Genomic DNA, 19,768 nt, shown 5'->3' with positions numbered 1-19,768 from the left:
CCATCTCACAGATGATGTCATGTTCATGGGGATCGTTTCTGAAGGCTTACATCCCAAGATGAGTTAACCACAGAGAAACCATGCAAAGCATCTCTTCCTGACATGTCTGGCATTGATTTCTCTAGCCACAGCTCCTAAGGACTCACCAAAGCCATAAATAAAGAATATGATTGTGTGCTTCCGATATTGCAGCTAATAAAACAGAGGCACTTGGTACTTTAGGTACCACAAATAAAAAGCCCGGAGAAAACTCATCCCCCTCACTTCTGAGACTCATCTTTTCTGATCCTATATCTCACCCATCCTCATCTCCTGAAACTCTTTCACTGTGCTCTTTGAAACTCACATTCAACTACGAGCCATTTTTTCTAAGTTCACAAACTTTTCTGAGAATGTTTCCCTAGCCTTCTTGCTCTAAGGTAGTGATTTTCAAATTTAGCTGCACATTAGAATCCTGTGAAGCTTTAAAAAAAATACTGATGTCTGCTTCCTACTTCCGGAGGTTTTTATTTAACTGATGAGGGGTGTGGCCCAGGCATCTGCAGACAACTTTGAGAACCACTTCCCTAAGGGAACCCTGACCCTCTCATGAGAACATTGCTTCCTCAAGTGCCCTCAGAAGAGGTGAATAGTTTCCCCCAACTCTCCTTGTACCAGTGGGCCTGGAGGTGGGGTGGATTTCCACCTTGCCACTGCTTAGAGATCATTCTTTCTCTCTCTCACCTAAAAAGTCTTAGTTTTGAATCTCATGACAATATCAGTTTGTATCCTATCTTTTTGTAGTCAGGAGCCATTCACACCCCCTGGTCATTTCTTTACTATACAAAGAGCTTGTATGATTCAGTAAAAGACCAACAATTCAATGAAAAAACAGGTAAAGGATAGAAACAGACTAGTCACCAACAGGAAATACAAATTCCTCTAAAAATATTTGAAAAGATGCTCAACCTCACTGATAAGAGAAATGTAAATTAAACTACAAGGAGATATCCATTTCACTTATCGGACTGGTAAAGTAATTAAAACATCAGATTGGCAAAACAATCAATATATACTGTGTTGGCAAGAGCAAGAAAACAGAACTATGAAGGCAACTTAGCAGAATCTGCAACGAATTTATATACTTTTTGACTTAGCAATTTTAATCCTGGGAATATGACCAAGAGAAATACTTTTGCATTTGTGATAAGGTGTATATGTAATGTATTCACGTGGCATTGATTATGATCGCAAAAGTCTGGGACAGCTTAGATATCCATCAACAGGGTACAACTAGGGTACACCCAACTACTATATACTCTGCAGCCATTAAAAAGAATGTAAAATCTCCATATATTCTAATAAGGAACAATTTCCATGCATATATGATATCTGAAAAAAAGGCCAGTTGCAGAACAGTGTATATAACATGCTTAATTTGTGTAAAAAACAAAAAGAATATACTAGCATACATGATACCATTTTCTAGGTTTTCAACCATTTCTGTAAATTAACCATCCAAATTTTTAAACAAAATATTTTTAAGTTAACTATACATTATAGTGATCATTTCACAATATATACAATCATTGAATCATTATGTTGTACACCTGAAACTAATGCAATGTCAATTATACATTAATTTTTAAAAACATAAATAAGTCTAAAGAAGCCATGGTACATGTATACAATGAAATATTACTCAGCCATAAGAAGAAATGAAATACTGCCATTTGCGACAACATGGATGGACCTCGAGATAATCTAAGTGAAATAAGCCAGACAGAAAAAGTTGAAAATCACATGATATCACTTATATGTGGGATGTAAACCTAAAAGTAACAAAGGAATAAGACAGACAAATACTTGTGGACATGGACTATAGACTAGTGGTTACCAGAGGGTAGGGGTTAGGGAAGGAGGGGAGAAGTAGACGGGGTAAAGGGGGTCAAATATATGGTAGCTGAAGGAAACTGGACTTTGGGTGGTAATCACACAATAGAATATATAGATGTCACATCATAATGTACACATGAAAATTATATAATTCTATTAACCAATGTTACCCCAATAAACTTAATTTAAAATAAAAATAAATAACATAAATGATAATAAACTTATATTAAATCACACACACAAAAAAATTTTCACATAAAATTTTAACAGTATATAAACTTTATCGCTAGAATTATATTTTCACGCTTGGACCAAGGTTAACTATTGAACCAGCACATGGCTCCAACCATACACTTGCCTTATCTTATAATTACAACACGATTCCTGAGCATGTAATTACAGTGAGACTCTACCTTCAAAGAGATACAGGAATGATACTCTATCAAAATATAAAAATCTCTGAACACCTGGAAAGAACGGGAGTCCTCTCCCATGAAGTCCTGAACGAACATGTGAGCAAGTTATAACAAGTAATGGAAAACGCTTTTAAGTACTCGCCTAACCAGTAGGTGTTTGTATATAGAATTGCTTTCTCTGCCTAATGACCTTCACTTGATGTGGAAACGACATTAAAATAAAGTAGGGCGAAAATCGATGAATAGAATCAATGTACTGCTCCTATCAGCCAGCTTTGAACATGTGTAATATTAGTGCCTTTTCTTTCAAATCATTTGCTTAAGACATATGGAGAATAGACCCCATAAGAAGAGGCTCTCAACACCATTTAAGACAGGAATGTTCAACGGACTGCAGACAAGTCAGTATGACAGGACCACAGATTGGGGGAATGCAGTAAAAAATGAGGCTAAAGTGGTAAGTAGGTGCCAGTCCATGAAAGCCTCTCAGAGCAACAGGGAGCTTCTAGTGTTTTAAGCAGAGAAAATACATGATTGGTTTCTATTTTAAAAAGTTAACTCTTGCCGCGAGATGGAGAATTACAGGTGATAAGACTATGGGAAGGGCATACCAGTTGGGAGGCTACTGCATTAAACCATGCGAAAGGCAGTAAGAATAACTGAATGAAGCAGTAATGGTGGAGATGACTTCTCCCCCATTATTTGATATCAGGGACTCTGGGCCTAATTTTCCCCCTTTGCATTCCCTTCACTACCTAGCTGGCACTCCATAATTGCCTATCAATTATTCTCATGTCAATTGAATCAACTGTCACATGGTGGTAACTAATAAAAATGACCAAGTTGTTCACCCCCTCTCTGCTGAAGGATAGATAACAGTACGATACCTGTAAAGATCATTGCAATGAGGCAGTGAGGTTTAGGGGGGGAATAGAAATTTATAACCACCTGCATTTTGTCTCACATGTAAAGAAAGAGAAGCCTAGAGCCCTTCCCACTTAAGCAATGATAGCTCTGGTGAGAAAGGAAGTGAAATGTTCAGAGCTTCCCATGCTTGATTCTTCAAGTGACCCTGGAAGTGTCTCTTGCTCAGCGTGTGTAAGTTTCTTTTCAGGAGAGGTCTTTACCCAGGTATTTTGCAGTCACCATAACTGGCACTTCAGGCTGACATGTTACACCACAACTACCTACAAAACAAGTCATGTCAGAAATTGCAAAGATAACAAATATAAATGGCTCATGCTCTGTATGCAACCATGATCTTATTTGCGCTCAAACGATTGTCTTTTGTAAACTGAAAGCCAGGAATTTACATTCCATTAAAGAAGAAAAAAGGCCTTCATATTTTGATTGTTTCAGAACACAGTTCATCTTACACATCGTTTGATTTCAGTTTTCAAGAAAGTTTGCTAATTAAAATAATTATATGTATATAGGTTTAAAAAAGTCTGCTAATTAAAATAATTATATGTATATAGGTTTGTTTATATATATACATCACTATTCAAGGGACACTCACTTTCATGGATGCAAATGTTGCTTTTGAGCCCATGAGACCATTTCCTACATCTGCTTAGGAACATGTAAACCCTTGCGTTACCGCTGATTTATCATAAATTAGTTATTCCCCATAGAATCACAGACTTTCAAATGTGCTTTCATTATTACTACTTTTAAAAGGCAGGAGGAGAGCAGGGCCTGCTAAAATTTGTGCACATTGTTTCTTATTTCCTTTCAGGCCCTTGATCAGGAAATGTTTAACACAGGACTAAGCATTGCTAGAGATTAATGGCTGCTGTTCAGAAAGGTCTATAGAAGTTCTTTCCTGCCAATATAAACATATACATTGTTGAAGAACAAGACATTGTCCACAGATAGGATTACATGTTAGCTAAACACACCCAAGTGACAATGTTTTCCTTGAATCAAAGTTTAGTATATCCTTTCTTTCAATTAAGCTCTATATCAGTAAAATGATTTCAAGAATTTTCATCAGTGCCCTGCTTTCTCTTAAATACAGATGGTTTTGATAAAAATATTTTTCTGTTGACAGCCATGTGACATGAGTGTCTTTGAGCTCTTCATGTGTTTTGAGGCTGGTCTATGACTGTTTGACGTGATACTCATGAAGTCAGATTTCAAATCCTACCAATTAGCTTTGCAAAGAAAAATATTCCACACATTGTCTGCACTTGTAACCCCATCTGGCAAACCCAAGGATGCCACAGTTCACACAAGGTTCAGAACAAACCCTCCATCACCACTGTACCAGGAAAGGTTTCTTGAGGAAGGAAGTGCCTTAAAAAGGGCCATTCTTTATCTACTAAGTTTTTGCCATGACTTCCAAGAGTGTCCCTTGAAAGAAGAGAGAAGGAAATAAAAAAAGAGATTGAAGGCTGGCCCAGGAATTTTTAATATTGTCAAGTTGTTAGCAATTGTAAGCAGTACTGGTAGTGACATCTCATTAATTTGGATATGGTAAGTTTAAATTCACCATGGTCTAGATAAGCAGATCTGCATTTTACTCTTAAAAACATTTAATAACCATAAAAACATTTTATATGAATTAATAGTATAATCCAGAAAAATGTACCTAATTTAGGTGAAGCTGAATCCCCCCCTCCTCTTCCTACTAGATCTTCCACAGTCTTTATGACCAGTTTGTTGGGGGCCTGGAAACTTTCTACAGAAAAGGAGCTAGAGGAATCCAAGCTCCTGGGGTTATTTAGACATGGAACTATTGTCATCAAAGTCTCTGTTCCCCAGGGAATCTGAACATGGAATATTTAGGGACTTTTTCCCCTAATCTTCTCCTGATAGCATGCCTACTCCCACTATCCCTCCATTCTATTTATGTATCTATATCTTCACATAGGTAAATTCATCTCCACCATTTTCTATATTGTTTGACTATATTAAACAAAATGTCTACTTGTCAGTCTTTCTTTGTCAGAATTGTTTGATTTATTTATTTTTTTTTGTAAGAACTGTTTTAAATTACCAACTCCTAGAGGACAGGCTCTGTCTATGAAGCACTCAATAGATGCTTTTTGAAAATTACTTTGTAGTTTCATTTGGTTAATATAAAGGTCTGTCTGTCTTCCTTCCTTCCTTCCTTCCTCCATCCCTCCCTTCCTCCCTCCCTCCCTCCGTCTGTGTCTTATTAAACCTAGAAAATGCATTATTTATTGGCAATGAAATGGGTATCACTGTGTTTGTTTTTCCTCTTTCTTTCTTTCTTTCTTTCTTTCTTTCTCTCTTCCTTTCTAAACAAAACAAAAACAAAAAGTAGATTATCATTTACATTTTCTTGAAAACTACTTTATGTAAAATCCAGAGATTGGCTTTGGCAGGACCATTAGTATAGCCAAACTGGCCAAACTGGAAGATGTTCCAAGGAAACATCAGGTGAAGGTAAACATTCTAGCTTTGTTTTCTACCTGTCACAGTAACTTATCCCTTGTGTTTCCTTATGTATTTTCTCTCTGGATGTGTTAGGCCAGTATTAGTGGCAGAGCTATCCTGCAACCAAAAACTAGATGGTACTCTGCCCTGAAAACACTGTCATCATAATCTCCCTACTGCTGAGTAAAATGATAGGATGTCTGGAGTTTTCTTTAAAATGATCCAGCCTCTCTTCTCCTACTATTACTCAGAGCCATCTCTCTATCCACAAACTTCTCAAAAATAGAGTTTGGCCAGGCACTTCTGGACACCAGCAATCCAATATCAGCACTCACTATTACTTTGAAATGGCACCTTTTAAATGTCAGCTCAATAAACGGCCCATTCTCAGTTTTCGTCCTCTAGCTTTGCAGCAGCTCTGAGAACCACAAATGTCTTCTTCCTGAAATTCTCTCCTCCCTTGCATTCATGACACCTCACCATTCTGATCTATCTTCCTTTCTCTTTAACCCTGTCCTTTCTTCCTCTTTGGCTAATTCTTTTCTCTCTCCCCACTCTTAACCATCATTGTTCTCTAAGAGTCTGTCTTGGGACTTGATTTTTTTCCTTTTATTCTCTATCCTTTGGCTTAACCAAGATCTCTTCAGATAATTGTCATGTTTGTTTCTCTATATCCGTGCTGTTGATACAGTAGCCACTAACCATATGTGGCTATTCAAATTTAAATTATCATTAAATAAAATTTAAAAATCAGTTTCTCAGCCATATTAGCCATATTTCAAATGCTCACAAGTCTCATGTGGCTAGTAGCTACCATATAGGACAGCACAGATATAGAACATTTCCTTCTTCATAGAAAGTTCTTTTGGATACCGCAGGTCAAGATCTTACTTCTCCAAGTCCTTCTACAATCATGAATTCATGATGCCCCAGTTTCTACTCCACTTAAGAGACATTGGTCCTAACAGTTATCTGTATAAACTGTAATTTTATTTTTAAAAAAAAATTACACCATGTAACAAGAGCACCTGCCCAAATAACATCTACACAGGTTAGTTGGATATTTAGATATAGTTTTGTTTATTAAAGTAATAGAGATCGTTTTCACTAGAAAAATGCAGTTTACAGCCACTTGGGGAAAATGTCCATCTTTCACATATTACCTGTATATAGTATTTTCTCATGTCTGAAGTATCAGAAAATGAAAATAATAAATATTATATGGGACATTTTCTTTACTAATGTATGTTTTTACATTTCTCAATAAAACCAGAGTTCTCCCCTATAGTGCCAATGGGTACATTAGTCTCACAGCAGAAAAGCCAACTTTCTGATTCTATTAGGAGCACTAAAAATATTCTGCCTGAACAATGAAAATCAGATACCAAAACTTTTTGCCAAAATACTGACAATACTATTGTACACATGAGATTCTGAAGCACCATATTCACCAAAGAACCAGATCTGGTCCTGATTTTAATCAGAAAGCGACCTGTCTCTTTGCTACCTCCTAAACTTAGCAAAGACATACCATTCTCAGCATGCTGACCATTCTGGTGGTGTGAGGTTTCACTGGGCAGCCTCGCTCAGGGTGACCTCAGCCCGAGATTCTAAAGATGGAGCATATTAAGTGCAGATGAGTCATCAATTTAAAAAGCCATATAGAGTAACTAAAAGTGTCATTCTTCAGAAGCACAGAGATTACATGGGAAGTCTTACCATGTGACAAATAGAACTCAGGAAAAGAAAAGTCATCTCTAAAGAAAAAGTAATAGTAGCACCCCTCTAGTATAAGCCTATTGTGTTTGGTTGTATCAGGTAATTTCATCTGAACTGATTATCACCAAACCCAATGGAGTTATGAAATCTCTTGTTAAAAATTATGGAAAAGCAGAATCATAGCATTGTAGTAGGAATATCGTTGTAAATATTTGGGACTGTTATTATTAATTCAATAGCATTATGTATATAATGATACTTTCATATAGTTCAATAGTCTTTCGCAGATGATTAAACAATTAATCTTCTGATTGCTCATAGGGTATATAAATGTTAGGACATTCCAAGATTAACCATCAGTTACCAATAGACTAACAATGATTCCCCTAGGCTTTTTCTAGGTATAATGAGGCATATGAAAGAAGCAGAAGACACAACCCTTCTCTCAAGTTATTTCAGGCAACAGATATAAGTAAATGCATAAAATACTTAGGGAATGTATATATATGAGATGCTATGGTTTACACTTATACCAAAACAATGTAGGATTTCAGGACAAGAGAAAGACAAATGTTGAGGAGCAAGTAATTAGAAACGACTTCATAGAGATAAGCCTTCAGTGGTCCCTAAAAAAAATATTGGGAGGGATAAATAGGTAGAGTACAGAGGATTTTTAGGTCTGTTGAAAATGCTCTGTATGATACTACAATGGCGGCTACATGTCATTATACATTTTCTAAACCCACAGAATATACAATGCCAAGAGTGAACCCTAAGATAAACTATAGGCCTTGGGTGATAATGATATATCAGTGCAGGTTGTAACAAATGTACCACTCTGGTTGAGGATGTTGATAATGCAGGAGGCTGTGAATGTGTGGGGGCAGAGTGTCTGTGAGAAATCTCTGTGCCTTCCTCTCAATTTTACTGTGATCTTAAAACTGTTTTTTTTAAAGTCTGAAAGAAAGAGAGAGAGAGAGAGAAGAAAGAAAGAAAGAAAGAAAGAAAGGAAGGAAGGAAGGAAGGAAGGAAGGAAGGAAGGAAGGAAGGAAGGAAGGAAGGAAGGAAGGAAGGAAGGAAGGAAGGAAGGAAGGAAGGAAGGAAGGAAGGAAGGAAGGAAGGAAGGAAGGAAGGAAGGAAGGAAGGAAGGAAGGAAGGAAGGAAGGAAGGAAGGAAGGAAGGAAGGAAGGAAGGAAGGAAGGAAGGAAGCATATTAACTAATACATGAGGGGAATATGACATAGAAAAAGGACAAATACACATCCTGAATTTTACTAAATGCCCCCGGTTTGTCTCATAAGTACCCTCAAGTTGGAAGACACTTAAAAAAAAAAAACCACTGGGATTGTGATAGTGTTTGAGATTTTATGTGTGAGTGTATGTGTCAGGTTTGGGGAAGAATTTAGAGACTGCCTGATTGGATAGGAATGGTCATTTTAAGGAACACTAAAGATGAGCTTTTATAGCTAAGGATGAGCCAGTTAATAAATAGCTTTTTCAGACCAGTCTGAGCAATTTAGTTTTCAATCAGATAGGGTCTGGAGACTTTTTTAAATTCCTAATAACAGAATAACATGATCAGAGAAACACTTCAGAAAAAGTAGCCTGGAAGCAGTTATCTATTGACCTGCTAGTCCCCAGTTCTCATATTTATTAAATGATACAGACTTGCTCTCCTCTCCAAACCCTACCATCATTCTGGAAGGTTTCAACATTCATGTGAGAGATTTAGTTAATATCCTTCCTAACTTTACCAGTTCTTGATCTCATTAATTCTCATTGCTTTCCCTTCTACTCCCAGAACCACACCCAAGACCTTGTATTAGTTAAAACTGCAACACACAGAAAAGTTAAGTGCAAATAGCCCAATTTCAAGTCTCTCCAGCCCTCTCATGCTCATCCTCCCATTGACCTGCTCCTTCCTCTTGATATCTCTTCCTTGTGTGGGCACCGTCTCACCGACACACTCCACTTCCTTCACTTCTGTCCTTCCACTGCACCCACTTGGACAACTGCAACCTAGATTCAGTGCTATGAAATATATCAACACATTTTCACTCAGGCTTCTTCCTAAACAGACTGGTGCCATTGCAAACACATAGGTCTCTCTGCTGGCTGAATCCTAAACTCCACTCATTAATGCTCCTATTTATCCGTAATCACATTCCTCTAACAGTCCCCTAAGCAGCAATACAGCATGTACATAATTATCTTTAAGACCCAAACTTGGCCCAGGTCTCCTCATTTTCAGGAGAACATAACTTTGTCTTTTTCTTGCTGAGAAAGCTGAGGCTTCACCTGCCCACCCCTCTGCTACAAAAATTATTTTCATCTCTACCCATTCATTCTCCTTCCCTCTGTCACAGAAACAAAGGATTTCCTTCCTTTTCAAGGGCAAACCTGAGGTCGGCTCCAAAACCATACCTTTGATTTCCTCTTCCTGCCTTCTCTAAGACTGCTTCATCAAAAATCTTTGCTCTTTCCTATACGACCCTGCTCCTTTCTCATCCTATAACCCCTTAACCTATTAACATAGTAAAGCCACTTTCATCATTAAAAACCCTTCCTTGACCTGATTTTCCCTCTAGCTACTATCTTATCTTTCTCCTCCCCTCTCAACCAAAATTCTCCAAACAACATCTCTATTGGCTAAGTATAGCAATCACAACAACCCATTATTATACAGACAGAGATTAAACTAAGGCTCAAAGTCAGCACTAATAAGGTCAACTACCAAATTTTTTCAGTCCTACACCACTTCCACATAGGACTTGGCATTCAAGATACATTGTTTTAGCCTTTTACTTTTGAATAATTCCATATTTCACTTAAAGCCCGAAGTAGAGAAAAGCAACATTGTAATTTCAAAGCAAGGGGTCAACAAATGAGCACTAAGGGCATTCTCTGTGCCAGACAAATAATTTATTGCTATGCTAAAGAAAAGGGAAATTTGGCTTCTTTGGTTATGTTCCCCCCACCCCCAAAAAATCAGAAAATCTCAGTAATTCTTACCAAAAAATTTCTTTTCTAATTTCCTGGAGTTTCAACAGAACTTGTTACTCTCTTTCTTTAACTTCACTTCTCAAACCACTAAAAACAGGCTTAAACTCACTGAAATTGTTCTGGCAAGTGTTGCCAATGACCTTAAGTTTCACAAATCCAAAGAGCACCCCTCAGTCAGATCTGACTGAAACTTTCTACTGAAATTTTGACTGATGCAATCTCTCTCTTCTTGATGATCTTGACTCCTTTGGTTTCTGCATCACTCCACTCCCCTGAGATCATCACACCTTCTAAATGTTGTTTTTTAGATGTCTTAGTTGTAGTCTCCAAAAGAAGGTATAGTTTTACTTCTTCCAAATAATTCTCCACTGAAGCAAGACTACTACTCACTGATAAACTGTTCCATACTTTCCCACACACTTTGTGTTTGATTCTGCTCATATCGTTTGCTACACTTATCTCAACCTGTCCAAAACTTGTCAATTCTTTAATGTCCAATTCTTCAATGAAGCGTTCACTCATCTCTTGAGATTTTCATAATCTTTCCTTCCTTTGTACCCCAATAATTTGCATTGCAATTATCCTATAAAATATTCATTCCTATATATTCCCATCTATCCTATCAGGTCATAAACTCCTTCTTCATGACTACTGTAATACCTACTGCCTAAAACTATACTTGGCATATAGTAGGAGCTCATCAAATTTTAGCTACGAGTAATATTATTATTCATCTTTGCATCCTTTGGAACTCTGGCACAGCAAAGTTTCTTAAATATTGTAAGATCAATCAATTTAGAAATAATTAATTAATTAATGCCCTAAGAATGAAACTTCTGCTAAGTTTTCGGTCTTATGACTTTTTGATGTGAGGACCATTTCCTTTGAACTTTAGTCATTTTAAATACAGCCAAATTGAACGACTTCTTTAAAGTGCTATTTTTGGACAAATATAGGGGGAAATTAATCATGGTGCCCAAATGATGGTCTGGGTGTACTATTTCATTATATTTAGTTTAGTCTGGGAAACATGTAACCAGTTTTTCACCCGAAAAAAAATGTTCCATATTATTAGAAAGTACTTGTTTTTGGAACCAGTCAATGACAGAAATGTAATAATGAAAACCAGCCTTGCTACTTTTATGCAGGCAGTGTCAGCCAGTCATTGAACTGAGATGACAGGCTTGCATTTGCTAAGATGTGGCTTGAAAAATCTGGAAGATGTCTCTCTCCAAGACAATGGTCATGACATCACCAGTTCTAGACAAGACTCCTTAAAACGCAAATATCCCTGGGAAGGGCAACTCCATTTGTAATACGTGTCCATTAAAGGAGCACATCAAGAATTTACTTTATACCTGGACTGGCAAACAAAACGGTAAGTCTGCAAATTTTGCAAAGAGCCAATGCTAACAATAAAGGTCATGCTGTTTATGATGTTGGTTCAACAAATTTCCGTAGATCACACAACAGATTCTAAAGGTGGCAGGTGCTAGTATCAGAAAACACACAAACTGTCTCTAATGTCCAAACCCTGGATACAGAGTTGGAGAGAATGAGAAATATCAACAAGGAGTCTGAGAAAGAGAAAAGAAGTATAAAAAGTCTGAGTGAGCCTCTGTATCCTCCTTCTCCCTAAGTCACTTCCAGGGTAGATCTCCTACAGGCAGACCTGATCTTGGTCTTTTCTCCCCACTTTTATAGGCCCCTTTTCTCTGTGTGTCACCCTACTTCTTTTGACTAGTAGTTCCAGTCGCCCCAAGGCTAAGCTGTTGCACAACTTCAGGACACAACACTCATAGAGTAGTGAATATGAAGCTTCTCAGAGTTGTGTAGTGTCCAGCCTGTGTCCATGTGGTACTGCTGCCTTCCCTCATTTTTCTCACTATACAGAGCACATCAAACTTCATGGTTTAGATCATATTCCACTTCTTTGATGTGAAATATTTCTTTTACCTCAATTTCTCGTACCTAAAAAAGTTTCATCATTTTACAAAATGGCTTTGGCCCCAAAGTTCACAATGTAAGTCTACATAAAAGAAATTGTGGAGACAAGGAGTAAATATAAAGGTTCTGGAGCCAGCCCTTGAATATCCCCAGAGTGCAAATGACATAGTTGGAGAGACGTTGAACTGAGACACAGGGAATTTGGGCCTAGAGCAAATGTAACTAAATTAATGCACAACCTTGGCATGTCATATAACTTGTCCAAGTTTGTCACATATATAGTATAAAGAAAGTAAATGGCATAAAGGCCTGAGCTGATGGTAACTTATCTCATGAGGCATATCCCGGCCTCTCCTCTCAATACCAGACCTTTAGATACTTTTTTTCTTATCTCTAGTCTGGCACACCTGGCATATAGCTGCTGCATTTTTACCAGTCCATTCATGTTTGTTAATGCCCACTGCCTCCCACTCTTAGCTACAACACACATGCCCCCTCATGTGACAATGCTAATAAAAGACAATTATCTGTTAAAAGAACATATATCTACAACTCTAAATATAGGAACACTTTCATTTTTAACAAATCTAGTATTACAAAATCTGCAATTGCAAATATATATACTTATATATATGTGTGTATGCATATAACTATACGGGAGATGAATTATTTGCTTTGCAAATGAATTTACTATAGGATTTCTTACAATATCAGGTCTTCCATTTCTCTTTTCCTTCATTGCCTCCCCCACAAATATCTTAAACTTTTTACTTATTTATTGCTACTCAGAAATACAACTATTGTGTACGGTAAGGTATCCTATATTCATTAAGATTAGTGAAAAGCAAAATGTATTTCTTTGGAGTCTCCTGGGTAATTTCATTGATGTCCTGGGTGTGTAGGCTTATATTGTGAATGCTTAGGTTCTGGAACTATATCTGGCAAAACCATGAACATAAAAGCCACATGAATCTTAAGTGCTTTCCAGAATCCATCATGATATAACAGCCTTCTACAGAAATTAGAGTCTAGAAGAACCACAGGCTTTGCACAGGCCACCATGCCTGGAGAGAAGTGAACTGATAATATTGTTTTGTGAAGATTTCTCAGGTAACCCTTGTACCTTCCACTCAGGTCAATACTATCAGCTGGGGGTAGCTTAAAAAGTTGGTCTAATATAGTCTGCCTTCTAACACAGTAAATGTCAATAGACAAAACATTAGCCTATTTCTGGGAGTGGTGAAGCTATTTTCAGTAATGGTGGCACTATGGAAATTTTCTTCTTTTGCTATGAAATGCAAATGTGATTTTTATCCACCAGCACATGATAGGCTCAATCATTTTTGTTTGTTTTTTTAAAATGTGAGTTTTGTTATGTTTTCAATTTCTCTTTACCCCAGGGGTTTACTTATCTGTGTGCTCATACAGATGAGAACAGGAACAGATCAGGCTATCCCACCCTAGTTTAGGGCAGGTTGCAAATAATCTCTCTGAAGTTAACAGCATCAAACAAAGGATTCATCTCACACAATCATTAGATTCCCCTAAGAGGCTCATGCAAATTAAGAACCTAACAAAAACGAAAAGGAAAACAGCAACTCTACTCAAGTCATCTTCTCCTCCTACCACCACCACCAAAAAAAGAAGTTATTGTTTCCCCACTTCCAGAAATATAATTGTCTAGAGCTCAGGAAATCAGAAGAACCCCAATTCCTTCTTGAATCCTTAAAAACACACTAAATAAGGGACCTAGCTCAGGTAGCTACAGAAGGTTAAGGAGGATGGACTGTGGAAAGAGCACTAGAACAAAAATTAGGAGGCCTAAGATGAGAATTGGACAAATCCTTAACCATTCTGGGCCTCAGTTTCCTCATTATAAGATATAGATAATAATGCCTACTTTTTTTATTGAGATTGAATGAGATAATAGACTTGAAACACACTGTGAAAGTATTAGGTCTTCATAATACAATGTTCTGCTTATTTCAGTGCTTCTCAACTCCTATGACATAGAAAATTAAAGATGAAAGTTATGAAAAAATGAGAAAAGTGTAAGGCTGGTTTAAACAAAACCCTCTTTCTCTTTCTCTCACTTTCTCCTTCTCTCCCTTTATCTCTTTATCTCTCTTTTACTCTACTTTCTGGAAAAAATCAAAAGTAACACTTGAGCTTAACTTTGCCTTTTAATAATCATGATTTTCTACCATAGTCAAAGGCTAAATTAGATAAGCTCATTGATTACTTACTACTAAGTACAGGTGCCTGTGTTAGATTATTACCAAAATCATATCATAAAGAAATTTTCTGCTTCTAGAGAAGCTTGAAGTTGGAATCAGCATACATTCATTTATTCATTAATTCAGCAAATATGTATTCAGTAAAAACTGGTGTCAGGCATTTAGAAATGAATAAGAAAAACATAGCCCTTTTCCCCATGTAGTTCACAATCCAATGAGAAAGATAGGTTCATAGTCTCTTATTTTATAGCTTAGGAAATCGAGGCACAATAGTTGAGAAAATTATACTCTACCTGTAACTCCCCTTCCATTATACTGAGTAGCTGGATGAGGTCTTCTTTGGATAACTCCAAGGATTTTTTATTCTTTCGTTCACTTTCTCCAGATGGTTTTAGGTGTCGTTTGACAGTTCCTGAGGCCATGACATCATCCTCCTTTCTATTTGATTTGTTCTTCTTTTTTGCATCTTCTGAGAGACTTTTATCACCAGCATTGCTGATGATGGAGGATTGGGGGCAGGAGATATGCCCATTGGATGAACTTTCACCACCCTGGTTTCGGGATCTCATTCCCACCTATAACACATGAAAAAAGTTTAGATGTATTTACCACCGCTGAAATTATTTTTGTCTAACTACTTAGAAACTTATAGCAGCTTTACAACATCACCAATAAAGAAAAACCAAAAGATCAGCCTCACTTAGCTTCCTTAAAGCTTTAATAAATGTGTAGTAAAATCTTCAGGCAAATGCTTGGATGATCTTCAAGAAAGAGAGAAAATGTGATTCTAACCTGACAAACATCTCAAGCCAAATGATCAAAGTCAACATCAACAGTGCTAAGTCATGCCGATGGTATGTACGTTGGTAGGATGTGATAAGAATAGCACTTTATCTTTGTGGTCTTCTTCCCCTAAAACATTACCCAAGTCTAATAATGAAAAAAAAATTAGACAAATCACAACTGAGAGACACTCTACAAAACTCATGGCCAGTAATCTTTAAAACTATCAAAGTTATTGAAAACAAGGAAAATCTGAAAAACTGTCATATCCGAGAGGAGCCTAAGAACACATGACAACTAAATGTAATGTGGCAGTCTGGATAGGATCCTAAAGCAAACAAACAAAAAAGACATTAGGGGAAAACCGAAGAAATATAAATAAAATATGGACTTTAGTAAATAACAATATATCAATATTGGTTCATTAAGTATAACAAATGTACTATACTAACGTAAGATGTTGATTATAGAGGAAATTGGGTATAGGGTATTTGAGAACCCCCAGTATTATCTTTGCAAAGATTCTATAAATCTAAAGTTGTTGTAAAATAAAAGTTTATTTTTTTAAGTGATTCTAAATTAAGTCTATCAGAAAATTCAAACCTCAAACCCGGCCAGGAATCAGATGTAAGTCACGATGTGCAGAAAAATCCATTCAGGGTGGAGGGGGCTTTAAATGAAGAGAGGAAAAAAGAAAAGCAAAGGGAAAGGGTGGTGTAGTTTTTAGTGATATGGAATTCTATTTTTCCATAGCCTCTTTTTTTTTTTCAAAATCAGGTCTTTTTATATCAGTCATTTACAGTAAAAGAATAAAAGCATAAAAAATGGGAGAAAACAGATCAATTTCAAAATAAAAATTAAAAAGAATACTTTTTGAGGTAAAATAAAGAAAAAAGACAAAGGAGCAACTAAGTTGTTCCATGAGGAGCACCTTCAAGTCATTTTGTAATTTATGCTTTATAAATTCTCTGTCAGTCTCTGAGCAAAAGAGCTTGACCCACAAATATGTTACAAACAAAGTGAACTCAAAAGGTAGGATTCAAACTGCTCTAAAGAGAGCTTAATATCCTGGAGGCTGTACACCGAAATTTGCCAAAACCCTTAAATGTAGTAGCTTAGTGCATGGGCTTATTTACAACTCACAGGATAAATAGTCTTTTCCTTGAACAGCTAAGCAACAAGATTTTCATTACTCATTCCAGATAAAAAACAGGGACTTTGTTTTCTGAAAGTAAATTTCCTTTATGAACCCAACAATACTTAAGAAACTAAAGAAAGCTTTCTAAAACACTAGGTTTATAATAGAAAAATAAATACAGTGTGGTGTTTCCTTTCAGATAGTGAATATTTAATTCTTCCAACAAATCTCGAAATCTACATTCATACTCCTTTTTTGAACTGAACTCTTATATTGTGAGTGTGTGCACGCACATATGTGTGAACCTTCTATAGCACCCTAACTTTGAACAACATAAACATAAGAGGTGGTCCTTAACATTGGCATCCTGTTTTCTGGTTAACTTAGTGATTTGTTCTTGGAATTTTAGAGCATCTTTTGTGCGTTTCTGGTGAACAAAGAATAGATGTATCATTGTAATGGAAGCCAGAGCACTTCAGAGCAGACCTACTGTATTTCATCACAGCTTGTTTGTGAGCAGAGTGAAAAAAAGAGAGGGGATGAATAGAAAGTTTCAAATTTAAATCTTGACCTGTTATATCTCACAATTAAGACACATGGGCTACCCAGATAGAATTATGAATCCCTACCACTCCAAACCACATGTGAATTCCTTTTATCTGAAATAACTTTCTCTATAAGATCTGAAGACTCTATGGAATGGTACATCAAATATTGATTTGACAACTTAAATTTAGATCATGCATTAATAGAAATTCTAGACAATGATTTCTAAAACACAAGAAGTGAGAGGTGATGTTTTAAACTTAATTATACACAGCCTTAATCATACACAGCCTTTCTTTTTGACTGTAGCATGTGTTTATATCTTATTTCCCTGGATTGTCTATATCTTTTATAAGATCTACAACATTAGGATATTCTTAAAATAGGACAAATGCATGACTATCTATATGTTACATGCATTTACTCAATCAATTATATTTGCAAAGATACAGAAAGTGATGTTTACTTAGTACCAACTCTTAGTATTACTGGGAGTCTCCTGAGGTCTGACTGAACAGAAGTCCTAAAGCCTGGCACATCTAGAGGAGGCCACCTCGAGACTAGTAGGAGGGGTGAAGACATGAAATGGGCTGGTCCCACAGCAGCATATAGTTGTTGAGAATCGGGAGGGATATCTTTGCTGTGGAGGTCTCCTCAGAGGAGCAAGAAGTCCCAGAACCCAAAGTTCCAGTAACAAGAAGAGAAGTCCCTACAACTTCTGGCTATGACAACCAGTGGAATTTATAGCCGAGGGAGTCACAGACATTCCTCTTAAAGGGCTTGCACAAAATTATTGACAGATTCACTCACTCTGAGCTCCAGCACTGGGCCAGCTGCTCAAAAAGTGCCATGAACATAAGGAAGGAATTGAATTGTCTGGCTTCAGGGTGAAGGCTGGAGGGGCAGCTTTCCCCAGACAGACGTACTGGCAGAATCCATTGTTTCTTTTTTGACCCCTCCTTCCTCTCAACCTGCAGATGCAGACACCACCATATCTAAGTCTCCATCAACCTGGCTAACACAAGTTGCCCTTTCCAGGTGATTCCCTGAGACTCTGTCCCACCCAACTTGCAGGCCTACCCAAGCCACCTCCAGTAGCTTTTCCATACATACGGCCTATCTTGGCTCATGCTGCAGACTTTCCTAAAACCTTTCAAAGGTTCACAAGACCTAAACAAGCAGCATCTGGAGTCAGCATGCCCCATACCTCTTGCTGATGAGTTCCAAGCCCAGCACTAGCAGCAGATGGCTTTGGTTCACATTTTGGCTTCTCACAGCACCTATAAGCCCAGCATGGGTGGCGGCCACCTGAGGATTGCTTGGTGACTCTTGCTGGTGGAACCGGGCAGTGCACAGGCTGCAGATAAAATTGGCCTACAGCAGGGCCCCTCCCAGGAAGCCCTGGGGCCAGCATGCCCAGTGGCCTGCTTCAACCTGAGCTGGAGCACCATTCAGGGCTGCATCTGAGGATGACGCACCTAAAGGGCAGACTGGGCAGGCCCTGCTAAAGTAAATCCTGATCCATAGGATCAGCCCCTCATGGGCCAGTCCTCACAACCAATCACCCTGATGTTCAATTCCTCCCATTGACATGCGAACAGCAACAAAGGCTCAACTACAACAGGAGGATACATACAACCCATACAAGGAACGAACCTGGAGCACCCAGCTCAGGTGACCAAGGAAGACTGCACTACTGGGCCCCACAGGGCATCTACTACATAAGGCCATTCTACTAATACTGGGAGACTTAGGAGTCCTACCTAATACATAGAAACAAACACATGGAGGCAGCCAAAATGGAGAGACAAAGAAATATGTCCCAAGTGAAAGAATGGAACAATGCTCAAAAAAAAAAGAAAACAAAATGAAGACAAACTACCAGATGTAGAGTTCAAAACACTGGTTATATGGATGCTCAATGAACTTAGAGAGAGAGTAGATGAACTCAATGAGAACTTTAATAAAGAGATAGAAAACATAAAAATGGAGATAGAAGACATAAAAGAGGATCAGTCAGAAATGAAGAATATATTAGAGGGAATCAATAGTAGATTAGATGAAGCAGAGGATCAAATCAGTGATTTAGAATATAAAGTAGCAAAAAACACCAAATCAGAACAGCAATAAGAAAAAAGAATTCAAAAAATGAGGATAGTATAAGGGGCCTCTGGAACAATAACAAGCATATCAACATTTGCAATATAGGGTTACCAGAAGGAGAAGAGAGAGAGCAAGGAATTGAAAACTGATTTGAAGAAGTAATGACAGAAAACTTCCCTAACCTGGCAAAGGAAATAGACATATAAGCCCAGGAAGTGCAGAGAGCCCAAACAAGATGGACTCAAACAAGCCGACCACAAGACACATCATCATTAAAATGATAAAGGTTAAAGACAAAGAGGGAATCTTAAAAGCAGCAAGAGAAAAGCAGTTAGTACCTATAAGGAAGTTCCCATAAGACTGTCAGCTGATTTCTCAACAGATATTTTACAGGCCAGAAGGGATTGGCATAGAATATTCAAAGTGATGAAAAGCAAGGACTTATGACTAAAATTACTATTCCCAGCAAGGCTACTATTTAGAATCAAGAGTTTCCTAGGTAAGAAAAAGCTAAAGGAATTCATCAACACCAAACTAGTGTTACAAGAAATGTTAGAGACTTCTTTAAGAAGAAAAAGAAGAAAAAGATCAAAAAT

The 19,768-nt window shown here is 37.4% G+C and overlaps 1 protein-coding gene across 2 annotated transcripts in view; it reads right to left on the bottom strand.

Annotated features, from left to right (window-relative positions):
- The window catches only part of FILIP1 (filamin A interacting protein 1), a 186,476-nt gene that overhangs the window by 85,244 nt on the left and 81,464 nt on the right, over window positions 1–19,768 (bottom strand). For both annotated transcript variants that reach the window (XM_006926374.3, XM_006926373.3), the window contains exon 2: window positions 14,896–15,177. In XM_006926374.3, the coding sequence (XP_006926436.1) occupies window positions 14,896–15,171 (276 nt within the window). In that variant the 5' untranslated portion in view covers window positions 15,172–15,177. The remainder of the gene's footprint in view (window positions 1–14,895; window positions 15,178–19,768) is intronic.

Source organism: Pteropus alecto, unplaced genomic scaffold (assembly GCF_000325575.1).
Source record: "Pteropus alecto unplaced genomic scaffold, ASM32557v1 scaffold7, whole genome shotgun sequence".
Taxonomy (NCBI): Eukaryota; Metazoa; Chordata; class Mammalia; order Chiroptera; family Pteropodidae; genus Pteropus; species Pteropus alecto.
The sequence above is the reverse complement of the archived record's forward strand: the minus strand, read 5'-3'. Positions and strand labels throughout refer to the sequence as shown.